Source organism: Rhopalosiphum maidis, chromosome 4, assembly GCF_003676215.2.
Source record: "Rhopalosiphum maidis isolate BTI-1 chromosome 4, ASM367621v3, whole genome shotgun sequence".
NCBI lineage: Eukaryota > Metazoa > Arthropoda > Insecta > Hemiptera > Aphididae > Rhopalosiphum > Rhopalosiphum maidis.
The window spans coordinates 50,208,950-50,234,729 of NC_040880.1; the positions used below are offsets into that span (position 1 = coordinate 50,208,950).

General features: G+C 27.4%; 4 protein-coding genes across 5 annotated transcripts; 3 read left to right on the plus strand and 1 right to left on the minus strand.

The window, feature by feature from the left end:
- The first annotated feature begins 107 nt into the window (after positions 1-107).
- On the plus strand, positions 108-1,954 carry LOC113556770 (probable 18S rRNA (guanine-N(7))-methyltransferase). Its single transcript, XM_026961911.1, has 6 exons — positions 108-417; positions 615-652; positions 706-884; positions 1,142-1,335; positions 1,418-1,644; positions 1,710-1,954. The coding sequence occupies exons 1-6, from the start codon at positions 244-246 to the stop codon at positions 1,855-1,857; spliced, it is 960 nt and encodes a 319-aa protein (XP_026817712.1). The 5' UTR covers positions 108-243; the 3' UTR covers positions 1,858-1,954.
- Positions 1,955-2,872: 918 nt separating this feature from the next.
- LOC113556876 (G patch domain-containing protein 2-like) lies at positions 2,873-7,843 on the plus strand. Of its 2 annotated transcripts, none has more exons than XM_026962081.1 (11): positions 2,873-3,238; positions 4,868-4,943; positions 5,013-5,089; positions 5,168-5,295; positions 5,397-5,525; positions 5,638-5,825; positions 5,905-6,089; positions 6,161-6,288; positions 6,354-6,470; positions 6,527-6,612; positions 7,203-7,843. In XM_026962081.1, exons 1-11 carry the CDS (start codon positions 3,182-3,184, stop codon positions 7,310-7,312), a joined length of 1,281 nt encoding a protein of 426 aa, XP_026817882.1. In that variant the 5' UTR covers positions 2,873-3,181; the 3' UTR covers positions 7,313-7,843. The 2 variants fall into 2 exon arrangements, with proteins under 2 accessions (XP_026817882.1, XP_026817883.1); XM_026962082.1 differs by having other exon boundaries at positions 4,873-4,943.
- A 1,721-nt stretch (positions 7,844-9,564) lies between these two features.
- On the plus strand, positions 9,565-16,181 carry LOC113557064. Its single transcript, XM_026962355.1, has 8 exons — positions 9,565-9,975; positions 12,083-12,240; positions 12,338-12,504; positions 14,702-14,836; positions 14,910-15,059; positions 15,120-15,281; positions 15,351-15,583; positions 15,710-16,181. The coding sequence occupies exons 2-8, from the start codon at positions 12,132-12,134 to the stop codon at positions 15,777-15,779; spliced, it is 1,026 nt and encodes a 341-aa protein (XP_026818156.1). The 5' UTR covers positions 9,565-9,975; positions 12,083-12,131; the 3' UTR covers positions 15,780-16,181.
- Positions 16,182-17,612: 1,431 nt separating this feature from the next.
- Positions 17,613-19,534, minus strand: LOC113556031 (V-type proton ATPase subunit d). The gene is made up of 3 exons (XM_026960732.1): positions 19,379-19,534; positions 18,385-19,186; positions 17,613-18,284 (listed from the first exon to the last, which is right to left on the minus strand). The coding sequence occupies exons 2-3, from the start codon at positions 19,168-19,170 to the stop codon at positions 18,015-18,017; spliced, it is 1,056 nt and encodes a 351-aa protein (XP_026816533.1). The 5' UTR covers positions 19,171-19,186; positions 19,379-19,534; the 3' UTR covers positions 17,613-18,014.
- Between the last annotated feature and the right edge of the window lie 6,246 nt (positions 19,535-25,780).

Below are 25,780 nucleotides of genomic sequence, written 5' to 3' on the forward strand. Positions count from 1 at the left end.
ATGAACGCGTTGAGTAAATGCAGACTGTCAGACTTAGTGTCGCCATCTAACGGTCGGTGGTTCCGCGACCGGCTGTCTGTTTGTCACCGCTCGATAGCGGCGTATCGCAAATATGGACCCATAAACCTACAGACACGACGTAGAGAAGATTCATCGTGCTTACAGATCATGAATTTTTTATTTTTACACTACACATCGAATGAAAGCCCGTGATAAGCGTATTGTGGTAGATAACGACATGTGATGATAACACGATTTTCGATTTGCATTTCGCGGTACTGCAGTAATTCACAAAAACAATGTGCTTACGAATTTAACAATAAGTCAAAAATTAAAATTATTTTGATTTCATATTGGCAACAAGTGCCAATAACTAACAAGATGTCTCGTCCAGAACATTTAGCTCCACCAGAAATTGTGAGTTTTACTTTTACATTACTTAATCATTATAAGTCATTTTTATATTCAGACCTACTACATATTAAAATTTTGTATTATTTATAATCATACATTATTCATTATTTTTATATTATACTATGTCGGTTAAAAAATAATGGTATGACAGTTTTATAATGTACTAATACATTTTCATAATATCATTTTTTTTTCAACAGTTTTATAATGACGTTGAGGCTCAAAAGTATACCCAAAAGTAAGTAACTTCAACATAGTCTTTACACAATTCTATTAATACTATTTTTTTAGTTCTCGTATGATTAACATTCAATTAGAAATGGCCGAAAGGTGTATGGAATTGTTGATGTTGCCAGAAGACGAAACTTGTTTACTATTAGATTTAGGTTGTGGTTCTGGTTTAAGTGGCAGTGTTGCTGAAGATTCTGGTCATGTTTGGTTTGGAATGGACATCTCAGAATCCATGTTAAGTATGTTAATTAATCTATTCCTGTAATTCAAATGTCAGCATATTGCTTGCTATTACAAGTCTAAATTACATGTTCTAATAACAATTACTATTTTTTACATTCAATATGTATAATTAATAATTTATATATTCTGTTATTCTTTGTGTAATTATTTATAAAAATATTTGGTTTCTCGTATAGGATATAGAATGTAAATATTTTTTATAAACAGACTAAAATATATTGAATTAACCATTTACAATTGACATTTTTATTAGAAGTAGCAAAAGAGAGAGAAGTTGAAGGTGATTTATTGTTGGGAGACATTGGTGATGGTGTTCCATTTCAACCTGGTACATTTGATGGTGCATACAGTGTAAGCACATTACAATGGTTATGTAATGCAGATAAATCATCACATAAACCTGCAAAAAGGTTATATACTTTGTTTTCGTCATTATTAGCTTGCTTGGTAAGTGATAAATTCACATTATAATTTTTAAATAAATCAATAGAATATATATATATATATATAACTATTGATTTGATTTTAGGGACGCAATGCAAGAGCAGTCTTTCAATTTTATCCAGAAAATGTACATCAAACAGATTTGGTTGTATCACAAGCAAGAAAAGCTGGATTTTTTGGAGGTTTGTTGGTCGATTTCCCTGATAGTACTAAAGCAAAAAAATACTTTCTTGTTTTAATGACTGGTGGTGCTATGCCTATGCCTCCAGCACTTGGTACAGAAAATTCACAAATTAATTATACATCAAAAAGGTAATAATGGCATAAATTACCTACAAGTGATGTAATTTTTATTTATTTATTTATTTGATTTATAGGGAAAAAATGACAAAAGGGCGTGCATCAAAATTAGTAAAAAAAAGTAGAGAATGGATTTTAGAAAAAAAAGAAAGGAGAAGACGTCAGGGAAGAACTACTAGAGAAGATACCAAGTACACAGGACGAGCAAGAAGTGGACGGTTTTAATTTTAACTTCACTCTAATTTACATTTTGTCAATTTCAATATACTCTTGTTATTTATTTAAGAATAAAACTTCTATGAACTTACATAGTCACTTCATATTAGGTCTTCTTTAATTTGCGCTTATACCATCTTGTTTCCACTTTGTGCATTAAATCAACTTCAATATAAATAGTCATTATCAATCTCTTATGCATCTCTTTAAAATATTGGGTTGATGAAACAAATATTAGAACTCTTTATTGTGTAATTTTTACCATTCTTTAATTTTAAGGCTGGTGCATTGATGAAAATCAAAATATGTTTAAAATGTAAGAAAATACCTAGCAATAGACTTTCAGTGCACATTTTTTTAATATTTAATAGTTTAACATGTTTAAAAATCGTTTGCAACTAGACTGTTTCTAGCAACACTATGAATTTTTCTGAGGGTGTACCTGTGTATAGTATGTGTTTTTTTAGTCTTAACTCTACTACGTATTGATGAAAAGTGAGGACCACTTTCTGAACTCATTGGTCTCGAATATCTTAATTTCTGTTATAACTTAGAAATGGGATTAAGTCATATGAGATATCGAGTGGCAAGTATTAGAAGGTGACAAGGTATATCGACGCCTTACCACCGTACTCAGTACTGACTAGTGACTACTGTTACTGTAGTAGTAGTACTCGTGGCTTAAATATGCAGTATATAGTATCATGCTACCACGTAGTATATGATTATACTACCGTCTGCCATAATGACATACTGCCATGTGTGTATGTGGCTAACCATTAGGGCATTAACCAAACGTCGCTGTCGGCGCCAAGTACTTCAACCAATCTATTCCGTGTTTCAACTTTAGTGACCGCTAACCGGTTACATTCAATTTGTAATTTGTATACGGAATTTTTATTATCACAATGTAGCCATTAACCATTTCGGGTGAGATAATTTGTGCTAACCATCATTGTGGTTATGACCACAATACCACGACTCATGCAGCCTCACGCAGACGCTGTAGTGAATAGTGATTGCTTTGTCGTTAGTTGGTTCGGTTGTGTGATAAGTCCTTTGTGTGGTGATCGAGCGCCGAGTAGAAAAGGAAAGAAAATTGTCGTCGCCGCACAAAAGAACGACAGGCTGAGTGAACGGTGAAAGTCCAGCCACTGATTCGTCTGTGTACGAACCGTTTACCGTATTGATTGAGTAGTCTCAATAGCACTCCGCGCTTATAGCGCTCAGTTGACGACAGTGCGACAACACGTTCAGTCATATCGACTTACTGTGATACGTTAAAATAAATATTTCGTGTAGGACAAATGGTGCGGTAAACGAAGAGCTACTTATGCGACCAGTGCCGGGCACTTTGAGTTGTGCTGTCGCGCGTCTGCACGCCCGAAAGGTAAATAATGAAATCGAACAATAGATACTACCCATTTTAAATGATCATACATTTCGTACTTGTAACAGGTATTGTAAATTAGTGTAACATGATTTGATGGTTAATGCAGTGATCTAGTCTTGTAATCCCCTATTTGTGCTCATAAATTAAAATTTTTGATTTGGAAAATTGTTTATCGACTAAAGAATGGCGTTCGTTTGGCAGTGAATTAACAATCCCTTCAATTTGTTTACTATAGGCGTTCTAATTAGACACCCAATGCGGTGAATTATAAATGCACAAGAACGGAATCAAATTTGTGTGACATTTTGACATTGTAGTTATGTGTGCGACTTCACTTCTATATTTTGTGTTATAGTCTGTGATTTTTAGTTCTATAGAAGGATCCATGACGTGTAAACTTGTCTACACTTTGTAGGTTATTTGATTTTCTATGGTAATTATTATATTACAATATGAATAAGGATACAAAGTGATGTGATTTCAGATTATATTCTGTGGTTACTATTGTATGTTTTAACTGCTTAGTATATTGTTATTATACTACATCATAATGGACATAATGTATAAACTAGACTTTTTTAGTTTGAATTGTGTTCAATTGTTATCATTAACCAACTAACTCTATAATTTGTTTGTATTATGGGTTACATCTTTTTATAGATAGTTAATCTAAACAATTTTTAATTTCAATCCCATCAAAAACTCTCCCTTGGTTATTTTCAGTTCTAAATAACCTATATTGTTATGTATAATTTTAATTTTTATAGAAGTAAGAATTTAAAAGAAAACCAATACATGTTCAATGTACAAATTTAATAATTCTGTTATTCAGATCTACTAAATAAAATTTATTTTTATTTTATGATAGTTTTTAATAATATGTTCCAAGTAATTATAAATTGTAGTTTAGCAAAATTCTGATTATAGTCATAGATAAAAATAGGGTAGCTTAATTTATTCCATAAAAAATTAATTTTGAAGTATCTTAATGTATTGTTATCTAATGCTAAGCTAAGCGTTTTATATTTCTGATAAATATAAATTAGTTGTAGGCAAATTTAACGAACTTAATTTAATTGTTATGTCATATTTTGATTCAATTTTTCCTATTTTTAGTTGGTGTTTAACTATTTTAATATCAAAGCTCAAATAGGTTGGCTATTTGTTTTGTTTAAGTATCTAATTTATGTTAAAATACAGTAATAATGTAATAATACTTATTTATTTAATATTCAACTAATTTTTATTCAATTATAGACAAGACTGTGTGTCATTGGTGTTGGAAAAATATTATTCTATGATCACATTAAAATATTTCTTATCTATTTCTGATGGAAATGAAGGGCAACAAAGGGCATCAATTTGATCTGTTTTGAATAAAATATAAATTAATCAACATATTCTGTAATACAGAATCTGTATCATTTAGATCTTTCATTTGTAATCATATTGTTATATTATTCATGTAATTACTAATTACCTATGTAATCAAGTTAAAGTTACTTAAGAAAAGATCTTTGTTAAATACTTAACAAAACTATAACTTACGTTTATTGGCTAAGTTATTCAACTTATTATCAAATGATCAAATATTATAATCTAATATGATGAATATTCTTTATTTAGTTTAGAATGGATAAAGTAAATAAATTCATTCGACCAATAGGATTCAGGCGGCGAACAAGATCTGCCAGTAGCGTTGGTATGTTATGAATTACATTGTAAACTAACTTATTCATTACTTTCAATCTTATTTTTATTCATGTTGTAGCATATCCTGACAATAAAGCTCAAAGTGATGATTCTAGTAGTAATTCCAAAGATGTAGGAGTGTCTAGTATTTATCATGTAAGAACACTTTAAAGGATTTTACAAACATTAATAATTTGTTAAGACTAATAATATTATGATCTATTTCAAAAATAGAGTGATTCGGATGATATAAGTGGTGCTCCACAGCCAATTCGATTTGCTTTACTATCGAAACATTTGATGCATTTGGAATCAGATTCTGTCAATGAAAATTTTACCCCTGGAAGACCATTCACTAGAAGGTTTAATTGCAATAGTTAAAATATTATTAGTTAAATCAATTCTTATCATATTTGTTCATTGATTAAATACTAACTTATATTATTATTTTTTTTTTTCTAAGAAAAAGAAAATTCAAAAAGATGATAGTAGATCCAGATGTAAAGTTTCCTTCGCAGATGACAAGTAGTTGTTCTCAAAGTAGTAGCAGTGAGAAGAGAAGAACTACACGTCATTCAGCTAGTATGCCAAGGTAGGTACTATTGTTGTTTTAATGTTTTTCTTTATTCAACTATATGAATACAAGTGTTATTCAAATTTAAAATTCATTAGATTAATATTTACATAATTCTTTAACAATTTAGAAACTGTGGGTCATTGATCTTGGCTATTGGTAAAAGAAAACGCAGTAATCGCGAAATTATAGCTGGTAGTTGTCATCAAGGTACTTCAAATATCAAATCAATGGATATAGACATTGCTAGTAGCTCAAGTAGTATTAGTTCCTCTGAAAGTGAAGCTGGAATTTTTACTAATGATGAAGGAAGAGAAGGTAAAACCAATATTAATAAGAATTATTTATAGTAAAATTATGAGTTTATGACAATAAAAAACAATTATATAATACTTAGGAGATGATGAACAGAGTGATTGGGTTGGTAATGCATGTGGAGCTGGTGGAGTAACTGATGATGATGCCGAACCAATGAAAATTGATTGTCAGAAATTATTATCTGTGAATTTACAGAATAGTGCTTTAGCTGAAGGAAGAGGACCTGGGCGTATGCCAATGTGGCATAGAAATAATTTTCTTAAGGTACTAAAAATTATTTTGTCAATATAATAAAGTAATAATAATAACAACACAGTTATGTATTATTTGTTTAGAAGAGTGATAGGGAAATTCGTGGAGGTTTACGCAGAGTTCGGTCAGTTAAACCTAGTTTTTCTGTTATAACTTCAGCTAATGAAAAAGTATCTCGTTTTTTACGTGATCCTGCTCAATCTGAATTAAGGTAATTATTTACTGCTTGTTTTGTGTATATTTTTTAATTGTAACTAAAAGTAGTTTATATTGTAGATTGCATCCAATGCCAAAAAAGGAACAAGACCAACTATCACATTTAGCAGAAATGTATTCTCTTCATATGCAACTTAATGACTCTCCAAAAAAAGGAGTTACTCTGACCAAAACTGAGTTAGTTTTTTTTTTTTTATGCTAATAAACATATATTATATAACATTAATTTTCAGCAATACAATTCAAGTAGATTTAGAAGCTCCATTTTCGCATCTCAATCCATCAAAAGATCACAAAAGAAAGAAATCAGCATCTTCTGGTAATAAAAGAAAAAAGTTATAGTACTTATAAGTAGTCCACCGGCTTTACATTTGTTATCTCTCTAATGAACTTTGTCGGGAACATATTATGTCTGTTACATAAGTCACCCTTGCATGATATACTTATAGCCTATAGTCAATTAGACTTAAACTCATTTTATATCATACCATATTTATTATGCTTTTATAGGAATATAAATTTTCTGTCCGTTTGTTTTCAGAAGATTAAGTAGTATTTTATATTTTGGATAAAATAATTAAGAACAATATGATACTGATAATAATTAATAACAGTAATTATTACTAATTAATAAAAATCTGAATTTTTTTCTGAACATAGTTTGTGAAAATGTTCTTTCTTTAAGGTTAATTCTATTTCATGTTCCCAGTATACTTAAAAATAATAATTTACTTGTTAATTATTTTCAATGCCTTAAACAAAAAATAATTTATACAATTTTGACCAAATGTGTACATTGTACGGTTACATAATATTTTTATGAATCAATACAGGTTCGCGATCTACTAGTACCAAAACTAATTTATTACTTAATTAAAATTTAACTAAAATAATAAATTACTGTTTCAGAATTAAATTTAGGCTTGCAAGCATTACATAATCAAGCATGGATACCTATAGTTCTTGAAGACAAGCCTTGTACATCATCTCAAACAGAAACTTCAAACCAGAACAAATGAAAATGATTTTATACTTGTGCCAACTATTAAGGCTGAAACTAAATGAAAATGCAGCTTTACATGCTTGTTTTACTATTTATATATTACATATATATTTATATTATTTTTTGTTGACATGTAATTTGTCTACCAAAAATGCATGTTAGATAATAGTAATACCTTAAGTATTGCTATTGATTGAAACAGTCACGATTATATATTGACTTATTAAATTTACCAATCAATTTCAAGTCATTATTTTTAAGAGGAGTTTATCTATTATATTTAAACTCGGAGGTCGAAATACTCTTGATACTATTACTTTCTAAATTCTCAGTATTCTAAACATTCTGTTGAACTTTTTTCATCTTATTAAATGTAAAGCTTTCTATGATTATATGTTTAAAACATACACTACTCTTTAAATTATTGACATAATTATAATGTTTCGTTTTAACCAATAACACTTTCCTTATGTACACTTTTAGGTATTATTTTTATGTTACTATTCCATAAATGATATTTATTATTAATAAAGTTTTATCATATAATTTAAATGCTCATATTCATGAACTATTATTTAACTGAAGGTATTCATAATTTCTTAATTTATAAGATGTAACATTGAATCACCATTAAATACATTTTAAATAATTAAATACACTGATTGTTTTAATTTTAAAGATAAAAGACAAGTTATTATTATTAAAATAAATAATTATTTGAAGAAAAAGTATTGTGTATCTACAGTTTTTATTTTCTTGTTTTAAAATCTAATTATAAATAAAAAAATTGAAATTTGAAACAACAATAATATTTGAGAGAATAATTTATTCGAGTGAAATTATAATTGTTTTTAATTTTCACCTTTGCATAATAAGATATTATTGTAAATACTTCTAACAGCATTTCATGCATACAATCAATCAAACAACTTAATTGTCGTCATTTTTTTAAATTGATTGAAAAATAGAAGTCTTGAGTTAAAAAAAAAAATACTAAACTAGGTAGCTTCATAATAATTTGTTTGATTATTTTTAAATCAGACATAAAATTTGAATTAAATTTAACAAAATAAGATATTTTATGTGGTTCAACCAGCTGTCAATAAATTCTATTTTAAATGAGATTCTTTTCTAATATCTCATATTACTTAGATGACTAGTTTTTTTTATGGTACATCTTACAACTAATTATTATGGAGTAATTACTTACCTATATTACTGATCTTATATAAATAGTTATATTATACTCAGTATTATTTTTAGGTTAAAAAATATTTAAATTTTAAATTTGGATGTTGAATTGCTTAAATTATTAATAATTATGGAAATTATTTAGACATCCTTTCGGCTTTCATAAAAATAATTCATATTTATTTTGCAATAAAAACCAAAATCAACTAAGATTATTTTTTTTTTTATATTTTATTTAAAATTTAAAATTGTTCTTTTAGTCTTAATGTGAAAAAACTTGCAGTTTAACTTATAATATATAAATTTAAGGTGTAACAAGACTATTTGACAAATTTCTATTACAAATGTTACTATATTTGTTAAATATTCCTGTTACACTCTGTATATAACTTTAATATTTAAAATTACATTCTTGTGAGACCGTATAAAAAATAAATAAAATTTGAACAAATATGTTTAAAGTTGAATCATCAATGGACTGTTGAACTATAGATGTTAGTACGTTAACACGCATATATTAGGTACATAGAACTATATTAAATATATATTTATTGAATTGGTGTATAGGGTAGGCATTAAAATTCCAGATTAGATTTAGAAATGCCTAATTTTTAAATTTTGAACATTCATTTACCAAGGGTCCACAAAAATTCTAATATTGTAGCAATATGGTGGAAGGGAATGTCGTACACTCGTACCCTTGCGACTTATATTTTCGGTACATCCGTGGACCATAACCCATATGTGTAAGGTACTAATCGTCCGTAACTGTCATAACAGGTCGAACAAACAAAAGTCTTGCGCTTGTGCGCGCCCAAGCAGATATCGACGAAATACTGTATAATTGCTTGTCATTTAAAAACACGATAGTATTTCATTGATAAAAAAACATATTTTCAATATCCATTCTTTAGTGGCGGTGGGTGTACACTTTCGAATTTAAGCGGGCCTGTGTTGTTTGGGAATCACTGGTCGACGGCGGGCCAATGGCACGAGCCGTGCCACACTACAGCCGGGAGACCGCGTGATTTTCCCGCTAAAATCCCTGCACTCAATCGGGACAAAGGCCTCTCATAAACCGGTCGTCGCTGTTGCCGGTAACCGGTACTTTGCGTCCGTCGACTTCTCGAGAGTCGATTCTGGATTTGTCAAGTGTTAGTTCGCAGTTGCGCTCCTGCGAAGTCGGTCTCCTGTTGATAAAAATAACATTCGCTTTTGCCGTCTTTCAACACGAGTGGTCGGCGTCCCCCGCCCGCCCAGCCGTAACAACATCGTTACCGCCGTATTACGATATACTCGTTTTTAACGGACAAACGGGACCCGTTCTCTGTATGAGTTTTCTCGTACCGGACCGAATATTTTACGGTAACGAAAATCGCAATCGTACATCGTGTGATCATTTTCCGACTTGCTACAATTTGTTTTGTTTCCTTTTTTTTTTTTTTTTTTTGGCGGCAAATCCATCGCATCACCGTCAGAAGTTTAAAGGTTAGTGTTTTTGTGCGTAGCTTTTTTAATCAATATTTTCCGACCACGTCTTACTGTTTTGTGAAAATTTTCCCAATCCAAAAACCGCCGTCGTTTATAATAATTTTAAATAATATTATTATTATTATCGTTATTTTTTATCCAGACAGGTGGTTCAATACAATATAGGCACGATGATTTTAAGTAGGTTTATATAGGTAGTACAAGTATTAAGCTATAAGCTAATCAAGCTTTTTGACAATTCGATTTATTTGGTCGTCAAGCATGATTTTCACCATTCACGTTTTTTTTTTATATATAATTAAATAGTTTTTATATTTCTAGAAAAGTGTATTTTGAAGGTAAATTATACATTTATACCGTTACCTACCAGTAGTTTGATGTAAAACAAAAAAATAATAAATTTCCTTGATTGGGTGTCTGGTGTCATTGTCGCCGACGGAAAATTTTCGTACAACGATACTAGCGTGAAACAATTAATTAATTAATAATTTATTTCATTCATCCGTTGCCTGTGATTACGAATTAGGTGTATCGTATTTTATTATTATGTAAATGCCCACAAATAGTCTCGTCGTATTTTGAATATTCAACAAGTTATTTATTTCATTACAATACCATATGGCATTTTCTACCTGCAACTACATTTAATTTATCATTTCACATTACAAATACTTCAATTGGCCATAATATCTAGGTACTTATTTATTTTCATTTTTAAAATCATTATAATTTAAATTGTTCAATATATTGTGAAAAACATGTATTTTTATAATATACTCTTATAGATAAGTGGGTACCTAAAATATTATGTTAACTATTTCTAGTAAGGTTTTTACGATAAGTATCTTTCTAATTTAAATGATTTCATTGTTTACATGGACTACAGGGAATAATTTAAACTCTAAAGAATAAAATATTATCTCCGATATTAACAACCTATCTAAGTACTTGCCTAATTATGTAAATAATCATTAAATAAATTTAATTTGATAAGATACCTTGATTACTTTATTAGGAATAATATAAAAAGAATACTATCCAATCATTTTAAAATTTGCATAAAAACATGATACAAGTACCTAGATAAATACTTTTCCCTTAAAACTTTTTTCCTGTGTTCCTAGTTTCAATTTAGTTAGAAAAGTTGAAACCAATGTTTTAGACAATTAAAAACATTATTAATGTTAATAGGTAATTATAGTGCCAAGATATCTTGGTCATTAACATACAGAACATAGATTTGTGTTTGTATTTCTTCAATTTGGTACATCTAATTATATTTTAAAAAATCTAAATAATATTACTACTTATACCTATTTTTTTATTTTTATTAACTATTTTAGGTATCTAATTTTATAGGTAAAATTACATATGTAATTGCATATAAGTAATTGTCAATTGATTTTTTTTTTATTGGGTATCTAGTATATATATATATATATATATATAGACCTTCCTATAATTAATTGGAATATTCCTATCAGATTATTATTATATAATAGTCTATTTTACTTGTGCTTCCTTTATAATACTTGTGATTATTTTGTAGTTTTTTCCATAAACAGTTATAAAATTTAATTCATACCCACCTATTTCAATTCAGAATAACATAATTTGGAACAGATAATAACTAATAACTCCATATAATAATTTTTATACCTAATTATTAATTAGACATTGTATGTTATTCTGGAATAAATAGAAGTTTATCATTTTTATCTCTTAAAAATAACTACCTTTTATTTCTTAATTATTATATTTCTCTCTATTGATATGGTTTATAAATAAATATTTACTTAATGTATATTAAACATAATTTTTTTTTTACTACAACTTATTACCTTCACATTTAAATTCCCCCTAGAATAAATTTGCAATTCAGTATACTAATATTTTGATAGTAGTAGAACGAGTGGTAGAACCATAAACAACCTTTAATATTAAATACCACTTTAAAAAAAAGCAAGTGTAAAAATTAAATCTTAGTTTAAATTAATAACCACTTGCGGTTTCAATATGTACAATTTCTATTAAGGTCAAATTCCTAGTTATATTTTGTCAGAATCATAATATCATAAATCATTTGTTTAATACACATTTACAGAAAATCCATACAAATAGAACTGATAGAGGATTTAATTGGATAAATAAAAATGGAGACACCGCCTTTTAATCCAGAGCCAACTCGGATGATGACCAGAAGTGTTTTAGCTGAAATACCAACTAGACTTGGACGATTATCCATGACAGACCCCAATAATGGTAATATAATATTAACAATTATTCAGTACTTACCTTAATATAACGTTATATTTAAAATTTTGATTACACATTATACCTATTTTATTACTTTTATTAGGTTTGGGCCGAAATGACCACCACCTCAATATAATGAATACCACTATAAGTAACTTGCCAACATCAATGATGACGCCATCCCCTAGTCCCGATGAATTAATCATCCAACAAAGGGGACGTCGTAAAATACCAGTTACTTTTAGTCCTGACATTGATTCCATCAAACAGGTTAGTGCTTATCTATTTATTTTTAATTACCTTCCTACTTCACTAACATTTTACCTTTTTTTTTTTCTGTATCATTACTTATTATTTACTTTAACTAGATCAATGATGCGAAACCTGTAGAGTTGCAACCCCTGAGGGGTCTCAAAATTTTATTAGGGGGTCACCAATAATTTTACACCAAATAAAAAAGTTATATACTATGAATATTAAATAAATATATATTATACACTTTCATAATGTTGGTCGTATTATCAAAATAAATAATTTTGGGGGGTCTTAGATCAAAAAAGGTTGAACTAGATAATACTATAGTTTTATGTTTTTAATTAGTGCTTTGCTTAATTTCTACCTAATGAATATTGAGTAAAAAAAAATCAACCCTTACAGTCTTTTTATTATTAGAATAATATATTTTTTTTAATTTTAATGCTATTAAATTATAAATTTAGATATATTTAATAATGTTATCTTATTAATACAGAATGTTGAATATAAATTAAATTAATTTGTATTAATTATTTATTCATTTATCTTGAATAATTTTCGTTTCATATTTTTTTTTTTTTTATATATAAATATTTTAATTTATTATTAAAATAAATATAAATGTGAACCCGCTATCAGTATTTTAAATATTTATTTCCAATTAAAAAAGTAATTTGAATAGGTACATTTCATTTTTAAATTATATCAACAATAGAGCTATAACGAGTCTATGCTTACAATTTATATTTGTGTATGGAAAGATATGAAATAGTGTGATAAATAAATCTATCATCCTCCCTCAAATGTTAATAATATAAAATATGTAATACCTATCAATTTAGATAAAATTTAATTTTGGATTTTTGTAAATAATAGCTAAATATTGTAAATATCTGGTATTAATTATATTGAACTTAACAATCTCATAAACATAAAATAAGATAACAAAATTAATGTGTTAATTATCATAACATTTTCGGAAATCAGAATAAAAATATTGGAACCGTTTTTATATAAAATTGTCTTAAGAAGACGTCATACCCACATGTGTTGTCTCTGTCTTACTAAAGTACATCAATACAAATTTTTGTTCAGCAGAATATATTTTATGACGTTAGCTTTAATATTAGAGTAAATTTACCTATTATCAAATTTAAAGGTAAAAATATTATCTAGACAATGACATATGATTTTATTGATATTATCATTTTAAAGTTTTAATATTTTACATAACTATAACTCACTTAAAAATCAAGATATCAATAAAAACCTATGAGATGCTCTAAATAATATTATTACCTTTAAATTTGATAATAAGTAAATTGACTAACAGCATAAAATTAATTCTGCTGAACACAAATTTGTTATGTTTTACGTTTGTTAGACGAATATAACACATGCGGGTATGACAGCCTCTTAATGATTATAACTAATTTTTAAGTATACCATTTATAAATTGAAAACAACTTGAAATCATTAAAATACTAATAGATATAGGTATTTACTTATTTTATAATAATTATAAAAGTATAATAATAGATTTCTGATTTATGTAAGATAAATATTTTGTAAAAATAGATTTAAAAAAATTTTCAATCATATTTTATGAACTTAAGCCCCTTATACAATTTATTAATGTAAAGATTTTATTTTTGTTTATAATAATGATAAATCATTTAATGATTAATTGATTAATATTTAAATTTAATAATATTTATAAACTTTTTACATGTCATATTATAGTAACTATATTATATATCTGTAAAATAAATTTAACTTCAAAATAAAACATTTATTGATTAAATAAATATTTAACACATAACTGATGCTAATACAGTAGAACTCTGATTACCCGAACGCCTATCATCCCAACGTTCAATTAACCGGACGAGAAAAAAAAGCTTTTTTTTGGTTTAAAATTATGTTACATATTATAATTTAGGCTTATTTTGTTTCAGTTAAATATATATTAAAATTATTTGTTTATGGTTACGAGTTTTAAATTATATTACATATTTATTAATAATAAATACATACATACAATATATTCATACAATTACATATCTTTTGATATATCATACGTCAATCATCCAGATATTTGCTTATCTGGACCACCCTTGACATTAATTAATCCGAATAATTGGAGTTCTACTGTAGTTTAGTTAATGTAGTAGCCGTATTTTACACGGACTTAACTCAAATTTATTTCTAGAATAATCAAGAAACTCCAACAAAATCTGGTTGTTCTAATTTTATCAAGAGTTCAATCGTTTTAAGAAGTACTCCTCGCAAAAGATTACTGTTAAATGATCCACTGGAATTATCATCTCCAGACAAATATAAAATTGTATGTAGTTACAAATTATAATTAATAATTTTATTAATACCTATTTAACAATGTTTTTAATAATTGTTCTTAGGGCTCTCCCAGTTGTAAAAAATTACGTACTGATGTAGCAGTTGAACTTCCAGAAGATAATTGTCTATTATCTGCTTTAAAATCATTGTCTCCAGATCAGCTGATTGGTATAATCGGACAGATTGTTATTGATCATCCGAGTATTGAAAAGGTACATACATATTCTATTTAATTTAAAAACAACTTTATAGTTATATGTTCTAATCAATAGGAAATTAGATCACACTTTCCTGTGGCAGACTTAAAACCCCTTGAAGAACGGATTTATTACTTACGACGTAATATCTATAAGGCTTTACCAAGTAGCCGATTGATTTCAAAAACTGATCCAACTGCCTATAATAGAGTCTCAACCCATGTCTTAGCATTCAAGGTGAATGTTACACTTTTTTTCATTTAATATTTTAATCCTACGTTTTTTCATACGTTTTTTTTTTTTCAGAAATGTGTTGTTGATCAAGGCAGACGCTTGGTTGAAAGCAATCAGTGGCCAATCGTTATGGACTATGTGTTCATGGCATGGAAGCATGTCCGTAATACTCCTATATGGGACAATCCTGCCCACAATGCTGCACGCAGACAGTGTTTCAAATCACTATCAGCTCAGTGTATGACTGCCCTCAAACATATGAAGGACACTATGAACCAGCAAATCTGTGACAACTATACAAACCAGTAAGCTTATTTTTTTGAAATCTATTAAATTTAATTGATAATCAATGATTAAATTATAGTATGTTACAACTAGTTGTTTATGTTTTATTTCATAAAATTGTTGATATTTTTTTCTGTTATAATTAGATTGAAGCTATTAGTTGATGACAGCGAAGACATGGAATGGTGTTTACATTTCCTGAATATTCATGAATGACCGCATTGGGGTTTAGTATTCTCTATTATTCTTTTCTATTTTTTCCATCTATCGGCAAAGACATTTGAAGTTGATGGTTAATATTTTGACTGTAGGAAACTATTTAGCTATACATACTATGTAACGTCGCGTTAATTTAAAATATTAGTAAATTTATTTTAATTGTATACAAAAATTGAATGTTTTCAACTTATATGTGATTAATATGGTGTATTGTGTTTTATTTTTGAAAACCCGGTAATTGTAATAATTTTGTTAACAAACTCACCCTATTTTTTTTCTTCACCAATTGTTGAAATTGCACCATCACCATCAAACTACTAAATGTTTTTTTTTATTAGGATTTATCTGTTTTTATTACCTATTATTTATTTCATGCACCATTGTCATTTTTTTTTTCTATTAAAATGTATTATTTATTACAATTGTCAATTATTATTATGTTCATAGAACTGGACCAGTAATTTAGTTAATTATTTTACAGAATATTATTAGCAACAGTCTTATATTGTAGTAAATTATTTTTTTTTTCTTACAAATTATTAAAATAAAAATTTTGCATATTGATTATACACAATATACTGAAAATAATGTATTATTAAATTCAGTAAATTTGTTCAACCTAAGACTAGGTATAAACAGTGTTGTTCAACTGTGTAATATGTATAATTCAAATCCTTTGAAATAGACTGTATAGTTAATTTTAATAAAATAAATTAAGTATATGTACTTAGATTAAGAAAAGAAAAATGTTCCATGGGCAATTTTATGTTGTATGTATGTATTACTTAATTTATGTAAGTTTGAGTTATGTGTAACATTTGTCGTATTTGTAGACAAATGTTTAATTATTATTTGTAGAAATGTATCTGAACTCGTACAATTCCAATTAAATGTAATAAATGAATAAATGCTAATTATACTATATTTGTATTGTATTGTGCTTTTTGTTATTGATTTATAAGTGTACTATGTCTTATTTAATTATTAGTTTTAAATTAGGAAATACTAAATTTCAAAGTAGTAATTTTTACATCACAAAATAATCTTTTTACTACTCTTGTAGTTTATCTAAATAATTATTTCAACTTTTGTGGTTGTGATTTTTTCTAAGTGTTATCACTAGATCAGTGGTTCCCAATAAATGGCTGTAGTTGACCTAACTAATCTGTGATGGTTTGTTGCATAACATCAACATAACGCTGACAAAGAATCTTCTCTTTTTTATAATCCAACAAAATTAATAATTAAGGACAATGATACTAGATAATTGCAGTTTTCTTCAAAATTACACCAGTAAATTAATGTATGAACATTTTAGATGATAAACTGATTGCATCCAAATAATTGTACTCAATCTCATTTGACAGATGTCACATTTTTTAATGATGTACCTACAACTAAATTAATAGATCTATATTTTATTTATGTTTTAAGCTTATTTATGTAGTTGGCTTTTTTTTAACATTTTGTACTCTATCTAATTTTGATTTAACATTTTTTTTTCACAACTATATGTCTACATTTATATACAAAACCAGTACTATTTAGTTTATTCTATTGTTTAAGTTTGGCACATTTGTCAAACACTACTAATTAATAAATATCCACTAAATTCACCTCTGAAGCATTTTAACAGAATTAATCTCATTTTTCTTTTTCTAACCATTTGTTTAATACAATTATAGTTGATTGATAACAATATTTTGAGTTTTTTTTATATCATTATTACTTACATAGTACTGAGTACATAATAGGTAGCTTTGTGAAGTGACATATTTTATTTAGAAAGTACGGTTAATTTTTCATATAAATAAAACATGAAGCAACTGGTAATTTAAAAATTAAATTTATTTTTCATAATAAACATTGTTAAGACTGTCTAAAATAACGGTCTTCTGAAAACAAAAATTAAAATAATTCTACATATTGTAGGTTTTTTTTTATCCAATAATTCAATGATAATAATTTACTATGTTTTTTCTTTTTGCATACTTAAAAACTAATAAAAACAAAAACATATATAATATACTGACAAAGCAATCAACAATGCTCCAGACATATTAATACCGTTGGAATGATAAATAAAAACAATGAATTAATATACTATGCAACCTATGAACAATCTAAATTATACCTCAAAACTGTAAGATAAAGGGTATTAATAATTTATAATGTTAAATTGATGATAATTGATAATATATGTGTACCTACACAAATAACCATCGATTTAAGTTACTTGAAAATGGGAATGTAGTTGTCCATGCGAGCACGGTGCTTTTGCGACACACATTCAGATATCCAGACAACATTTCTGCATTCTTGTTCTTTAAGTTTCAAATATGAGTAGAAAACACCGTAATGGAATTGACGCATGAATGCATTGACATTCAACTTCACTTCATGTTCGAAGAAACGATCTTCAAGAGTTTTTTCACCAGGATTAGTACCAGCACCATCAAACAGAGCACTGTACTCAGCAAAGTATTCAGCAACAGCTTTAACCTATAAGTAATAAAATTAATATCAGAGTATAATGATATAGTTATTATTTTCTTAAAAGAATATTGTCAATCTTAATATATTACTAATTATTTTACGGTACCTGATCGTAATCATCAGCCCTAGCTAAAGCTGCCAGGCCGTCTGGATAGAGTTTACCACATCTCGGATACAGCTTAGCTCTATCGTCCTTAGTCAATTCTGTTCCAAAAGAGTTGATTGTTATGTTAATTGCACGTCTGTCAGCTTCAAACGATAATATTTCACACATAGTATCAGCAGTGATACCTCCAAGCTTTTTACAAAAATCATAAAAAGATTCCAAGTATGCCTTATACAGAGTATTACGAATAATTTCAATATTCATTTCGTCAAGGTCCTGTTCACTAATGCAATCTACAAAGAATGGAGCCAACGGTGTGTCGACCAACACAGCATTGTAGAGTTCAGCTGGAGTAGCAGCAACATGTATTGCTTCCATTTGCTCGAAACTACCCAATGGATGACACTTTGGTATTAATTCAGATATCGGGCGCTGGTGAAGAGTTCCAGTGATCAACAATATAATGTTGTCAATCATGTAACTGTAAGTGATGTAATCAAGGAACGTGCTGAGCGGTTCCACGGCATGATTGCGCATGTGTTGAAATTCAATAACAAGCTTCTCACGCAACTTGTCATCGATGACAGACACTGCCAGCGGGCTGGGTTCATTGGCTAAGAACTGGCCATAGTCTGTAGATTGCAAATGCAATTTGAGATCATCCAAGGTCTCGCACTGCTCAAGGTTCAGGTAATCAGCATGTCTGAGTATGCCACACTTAAAGCCACGGCACAATCCTTCCAAGTAACCGCCATCAATATTGAAGAAACAACCGGTATCCACCATAATTTCTTTTGACGACCTGCAAACAACATTAAAACACAGAGCTATAGTTAAAACGACCGATCAAAATGAGACCGTTCACGCCCAAAATCCCCACTGAATTGCTTGATTATTGCTCTGTAGTAGGAACAATATGTAAACAAAGTTAAAACTGAATCGATAGCAGTCCTGGAGATGCAAACACAGATCGATTCGAGTTCATTCTGCTTACCTAAAAGAGTTCTGACGATAAAAACGTAACTGTCCACTGCAATTTGAATATTTAGGACACTACTGAAAACGAAATTACGTTAGAGAACTAAAATAGGTACACTGTTTCTAGTGCCTACAAATTATAGTACACGCCTTAATTTTTATCAATTATCGAGAGTGGAGTAAGTTCTGAATACAGTGGTCTGAAGTTACACACACGATTTGACTGATACGGACAAGGACAATATGAACACAGTAACGTTTTACAACAGCCGGCAGTTTTCAAACATATTATTTAGGTATACCATTCATTTTTCAGGCTAAAAGTTTAGCCTGTTTAGAATTTTGTTATACTAATGTCTGGTGAGTGGAGGGCTATAAGTTTATATATTTATAACTTATAAAATATTATCAAAATCTATGATTTCCAAGTACGCAGCAATTCAAAAATTGGTAAAAGACGCTGGACGAGTATGTAAGTATGTTACAACAATAACGCGTTTATTTACCACGGAAAATATACGATTATGCGTCAACGTATTTTAAACTTAATATATTCGTGTATTCTTACTCGTAAATCGATTTAAGTTCGACCAACTACTAATACCCCAATAATATACGTATTATTGACGTATATTATACGAATATTAATTACGTATATAGGTACACCAACAATCAACATTATCCTTATTTTAAACGTAGATTATACGCGTATTACGTGCTATGTTGAATGGGCGGTTCTCTGGCATCACTTTACATTTTTAAATAAGTATTTTAGTATTTGACCAAGAGTCAAGAATATACAATAGTGAATAGATATTACAAATAACTTAAAATAAGTTAGTTTTAAAAAGGTTCAGTATAAAAACACGAAAAAAAGTTTAAAAATATACATGTTGAAATTTACATTATGTATAATTTACTTTTATTTTTGTTGTTATTTAATATATTTGATACATTTTGTTATTTATGTATATCTAATGGATTCTTCGACCAAGCCAACAGACTACTTTTCCCCATAAATCATGTGTATACTTATAGTAGTAAAAATATATATTTACAAATTGTATAAATAAAAATAAAAATACTAAAAATATTTATATATTATATATACATATATTTATACAACATGTAGACCTAAACCTATTTGTAATATAGGAAAAATTATATCAAAAATAGATACTTTTACATAGACATTCTATCAGGTATATTATACAATTAACGCTTCTACATAAAAAAAACTAGTAAATATTATGAATTAATAACACTGAATTTCATAACTAATTTAAACATTGATTTCACTGAGCCTGGGATAATTATTAATTTATGGTTTGATTGGTATTATTTGGCTTTTAAAAATTTAAGCAATCCTTAAAATATAAGTCATAATTACAAGGAAAATCACTCACACTGTCATACGTACGTCCTATATGTGATTTCGCTACACTCGTTAAACAGAACAATGGATAAGTAAAACCTTAAAGTGGACTAATACACGATTATTGAATATTGTCAATTTTTAGTGATGACTGACTGTTGAGTGAAAAAAATCTAACGTGTTTAATATTCATCAATATTTAATGATAAAAAATAGAAAAATTTACGTGGGACGGAGTGAGGTAAAATTTTTCATTTTTAGAAGAATGACGTACTTTATATTTGTAGAATAAATATTAAAAAACTATTTCATTACATAATATTATGAAAATAATATTTTGAGTTATAATTTGACAGTTTTTTGTCTTGATAATTTGAATAGTTTACTTGTATTTACTGCTGTTCATACCTACTACAATTAAAGCTGTTAAATAATACTCCGCTCAAATAACTTGTAAAATGATTTCATATTACCTACCTATGATATATTAAACGTTATGAACGTTCATAACGTTTAATAATAATAGTTATAGCATAAATCATATTGAACATTATAATATTTTAAATATAACTTTGCTACTTATTTACAATGAAGAAAGTGAGCTTTCCTAGCTTGTTTTTAAATAATATTATGGTTATTTTATTAATATTATTTTATTTACGGATTGGAAGTTCATTTGGTTTTGATTTTTTTTGTAAAATAAAATAAATTATATGTTTAAAAATAAAACATTTCATTTTAATTGATATTGTTTTATTACTAAATTTGTATGTTAATCTATATAAATAAGATATTCTGTTTTGTTTGTGCTTATTCAGAAAAAAAATTCTAGCCAGGCCATTGGGGCTAGCCTATTTTAAACGAGACTTAAATTAAATTGAATTAATTACATTATTTATATATGAATAATTATATAATTCAATTTAAAAAAAAATTCACATGTGTATGTGTTGTGGAAAATTATATCGAGAAAATATTAATTATTTTAGTGGACGATGGTTGAAGTCAGCCAAAAATATAGCGGTTAAACTTTTTAACACTCCCCAAGCGTTAGATATTATGTCTGCAGTTCTGCACCGCATAATACAGACAAGTATAGTACGATAAAAAATATAATGTATTAAGTACATAATATAAATCTATTATAGGTATATATAAATGCAGTTATATGAGAAAGTAGCATAAATATTTATTTTTGTGGTGTATGATATTTGAATACTATTGTATAACCTCTTCCATCAAATCATAGGTCATTAATTCATCAACGACTCAACATTTAGACACCACTGACAATAAGGGGCATTAGGGGCCTCTAAAATTAGCTGGCACCTAGGCCTCAAAATTGTAGTTGCGGCACTGTATAAATGGTATAATAATAGGTATATAAAAACAGTGATATGTATTGTTAATACTCGGAACAATGTCTCTTTATAGTATACTTCCTACCCGCTTGTAGATAGGTATGTAAACATATAATAACAAAAGCACTTTATAGGTATAAATCCGAGTCCTTTTGGATACGCCCGCCAAACAGTGCCGCCGCCGTCGCAACTACTGAACGAAGATTATTGACCATATTGTAATAGAAATCATTTGGTTAAATTTTTTTTTTCTCGCAAGGTATAATACATATTATTCACAAAAGTTGTTAATGTATCTAAATGTTAGTATACGTATTTCTTCTTATTTTTCTTTTTTTGTAAATAAAACTTAATAGCTACAGTATTTTTTTTTTATATAGGTAACAAGTATTTATACATTTTTGTATTATTTATTACCTACCTATAAGTATTAACCTATGTTTAAGAGTATTATAATATAATAGGATACAAATTTAAATGTACAATAATAGTACGAATATAAATCGTCAATAATAATTATACATAGACATTTGGTGATAATAGACACGACCAAGGCCGTAACTGGAAATTAATTTTGGGGGGGGGGGGGGGTTAAGCTAAAAAAATTGTGTTTTGATTAAAACAGAGATTGAAATAGTTATTTTACTACCACATACTATTACACGAAAAAATTTCAGGGGGGGTGAACCCCCCAGGTTTGACCTTGGACACGAAAGTGGTAAACAGAATAAAAATGCTTTTTTGAAAAAGATTATTCTATCTTTTATATAATGTAAGTTTAAAGTAAATACTCTGTAAAGTAAAACTTTTGAAAATTCCTTCTAATAATTAAATTTATTACAATTATTATCTACCTATACTTACTATATTCGTAATTAAATATTAACAATAATATAGTAATTGTTAAAACATTTTTATTCGATCATTTTCATATGATTATTGATTATGTCTTACTGTCTAAGTGTAATATATTGTATTCTGGGGATTTTTTAGACCATTGACGATATAAGTTATATTTAATAAAAAATATAGGTTAGCAACATAACATGTTTTATTAAAAAATAGGAAAACTGGAGAAATTATTTTATGCATTTTTATTTATTGCACATAATACTATAATAGTGTGTACTGTGTAGGTACCTATGTTACATATTATAATACCTACACCAACTATTACGTGTCACATTATTTAAATTCAATCTAACACAATTTAGTATAGGTTCTTATGCGTTACCTTATGATATTATTATTGTGTAACAACATTCGTCCTTAATATATATATATATATATATAGGTAGTTAAGTTGTATACATAATTTTACATCCGCTAAATAATTCGAATATATTATCATAAACACGAAACAAACATTTCACATTTTATTATGAAAAATAACTACTGAAAAAAATTAATTAAAACGAAGAAACTATTACGCAATGTATAATATATATATAATACCTATACATATAGGTTTATCGACACGCGAGTTTTATACTGCGTGCATTAGCTGCTGTAATAAGGCATTTTCGACCTACTCACACGATGTCATATAGCTACAGGGCGATGTACCTACTACCTATATAATATTATAATAGGTACTACATATCATGTATAGTCCCATATAATCTTAAATTTACATTCGAATATAGTTCTAACGTGCCGCTGTTTTACCTGTTTCGTGACTCCCGCATTGACTGCATCGTGGGGCTGTCGTCAAATGTCAATAATACCTCCGGTATACGACCAATGCGACTATATTATACTTTATACCAAAACGAAAAACAATAAAACGACAATATTATTATATTATATAATATGCATGGTTGATAGAGAATAGTCAATCGTTTACTATTGTGGCAATGTTATATTTTTTCGTACAAAAAAATAATAATAGGTAATTCATAATGAAATGTTGGTAACATTATATAATATATATTATATATACTATATAAAAAGCGCACTCTCTGCTTAGTGATTTTCCAAGCATGCTCAACTAATTTAACCTTTATTAAATTTTACTTCATCATTGCATACAAAAAACGAATCTAAGCAAAATCTGTTAGCCTATATTACTATAAGTATATTTGTATTGCCTAATTTTTAAGTAATTTATTTTACTGTCAGTACTTATACAGAAATTTGAATTAGTTGTTGACAAATATATTACATTCAGAAATATAATTGTGTATATAAAATGTTTTTATCAAATGTTTAATTCTTAAATATACAAATTTTAGAAATTTTTAACCACAAAATTGTTAATTTTTGTAATTCTGACAATTTTTTTTCAACACATTTGAACTTTAAAGTTGAAATGCTTATAAAAATAAATGCTGCCTATTTATCTACACAATTTTTAAATAGTTATATTTCAAATTATAAAGTATGAGGAACTTAAAACGGTCATTTGTTTTTGAGTTATATAAAAAAAATTAAATCAATTTTGTTGAATACAATTGTTTTGCGTAAATATTCTATTTTTTCTTAAATTTTTGTTTTTTGTAGTTATTTTAAAAGTACCTGCTGGGACTCTTTTCTTTTGATCTCCTGAAGTACCAACTAAATCCAATTTTCTATATAAAATTAGAAACCACCCTCAAAGGAGATAATCGAAACATTTTCACTGTCCTAAAAGGTGAGATAGCCTAAAATCCATATCATTGTAAAATCAATGCATTCGTCATGGCTCTGCTTAGATTCTAAAATATGTGGAATAATAAATTAAAGATAATAGATTATTAATTATAAATATTAAAAAGCTTTTTATATGTATTCTAGAATACATTAATTACGGAATCCCGGAAAAAAAGACCAAAGTAAAAAAGAACAATTTTTAAAAATATTAAATATATTAATTGAATATGAAAATTAAAAAATGATCATCACTTACTATACGTACACATTTACATAACCCGTATGTACTCACATAGAATTTGTCTATATTGAACTCCTTAAAAACAGTCGGTAGTTATCTATAATCTCGAGAAAAATATTTAATATAATTTTCAAAAATATTGAAATACAAATAATATATTACTTTTAAAAATTGTTGTTTTCTTATTGCATAAAATTATGTCGAAAAATATAAAAAAAAATATATATCTTTCATTCTTCATCTTTATATAGGTAGTAGGTAACTTACCTAGGTAGTATATTTTTATATTATATATTAACTTAGTATAATAATATAGATCAGAGGTTCCCAAACTTTTTATTCCTCTTCCTTATTAACGGAGAATATAGGGTTGGCAGCAGATGAGTATAGTATTGTTCAAACGGTAATCGATCAAAAAGTCGTGGACAAAAATTTCGTTTTAAAAAAAAAGTTGGACTGAAAGCCAGGATTTAATTTTTATAGTCGGACAAAAAGTCTGAGCACATTTTTAGCGTCGAACAAAAAGTTCGAAAATACAAAATATTTTATATAATTAATATTGTTTTAAAAATTTAAAAATGTTTTTAGACATTAGGTATATTATATTATACACATTATAATGTTATATTTTTTTTCTATTTTCTTATTTTCATTTATAATTATGTAATTTTAATTAATTTTAATAGGTACGTATAGATACATGTATTTAAAAATATTAACATACAATCGTCAATCACACAATATCTTAGGAACAACAATATCAAAATGTATTTGTAACTAAATACATTTAAACAAACAATGAATTTTATT

What these genes read in the sequence shown, in the direction of transcription:
- LOC113557064 (XM_026962355.1), top strand. Translation starts at nt 12,132, where the DNA reads ATGGAGACACCGCCTTTTAATCCAGAGCCAACTCGGATGATGACCAGA. An exon ending in ACATTGATTCCATCAAACAG is followed by an intron (nt 12,505 to 14,701) that starts GTTAGTGCTTAT and finishes ATTTATTTCTAG; the next exon opens with AATAATCAAGAAACTCCAAC. An exon ending in CCCATGTCTTAGCATTCAAG is followed by an intron (nt 15,282 to 15,350) that starts GTGAATGTTACA and finishes TTTTTTTTTCAG; the next exon opens with AAATGTGTTGTTGATCAAGG.
- LOC113556770 (XM_026961911.1), top strand. Translation starts at nt 244, where the DNA reads ATGATAACACGATTTTCGATTTGCATTTCGCGGTACTGCAGTAATTCA. An exon ending in CATCTCAGAATCCATGTTAA is followed by an intron (nt 885 to 1,141) that starts GTATGTTAATTA and finishes CATTTTTATTAG; the next exon opens with AAGTAGCAAAAGAGAGAGAA. An exon ending in ATTAATTATACATCAAAAAG is followed by an intron (nt 1,645 to 1,709) that starts GTAATAATGGCA and finishes TTTGATTTATAG; the next exon opens with GGAAAAAATGACAAAAGGGC.
- LOC113556031 (XM_026960732.1), bottom strand. Translation starts at nt 19,170, where the DNA reads ATGGTGGATACCGGTTGTTTCTTCAATATTGATGGCGGTTACTTGGAA. An exon ending in GGGCTGATGATTACGATCAG is followed by an intron (nt 18,285 to 18,384) that starts GTACCGTAAAAT and finishes TATTACTTATAG; the next exon opens with GTTAAAGCTGTTGCTGAATA.
- LOC113556876 (XM_026962081.1), top strand. Translation starts at nt 3,182, where the DNA reads ATGCGACCAGTGCCGGGCACTTTGAGTTGTGCTGTCGCGCGTCTGCAC. An exon ending in CCTGCTCAATCTGAATTAAG is followed by an intron (nt 6,289 to 6,353) that starts GTAATTATTTAC and finishes TTTATATTGTAG; the next exon opens with ATTGCATCCAATGCCAAAAA. An exon ending in AAAGAAATCAGCATCTTCTG is followed by an intron (nt 6,613 to 7,202) that starts GTAATAAAAGAA and finishes TTACTGTTTCAG; the next exon opens with AATTAAATTTAGGCTTGCAA.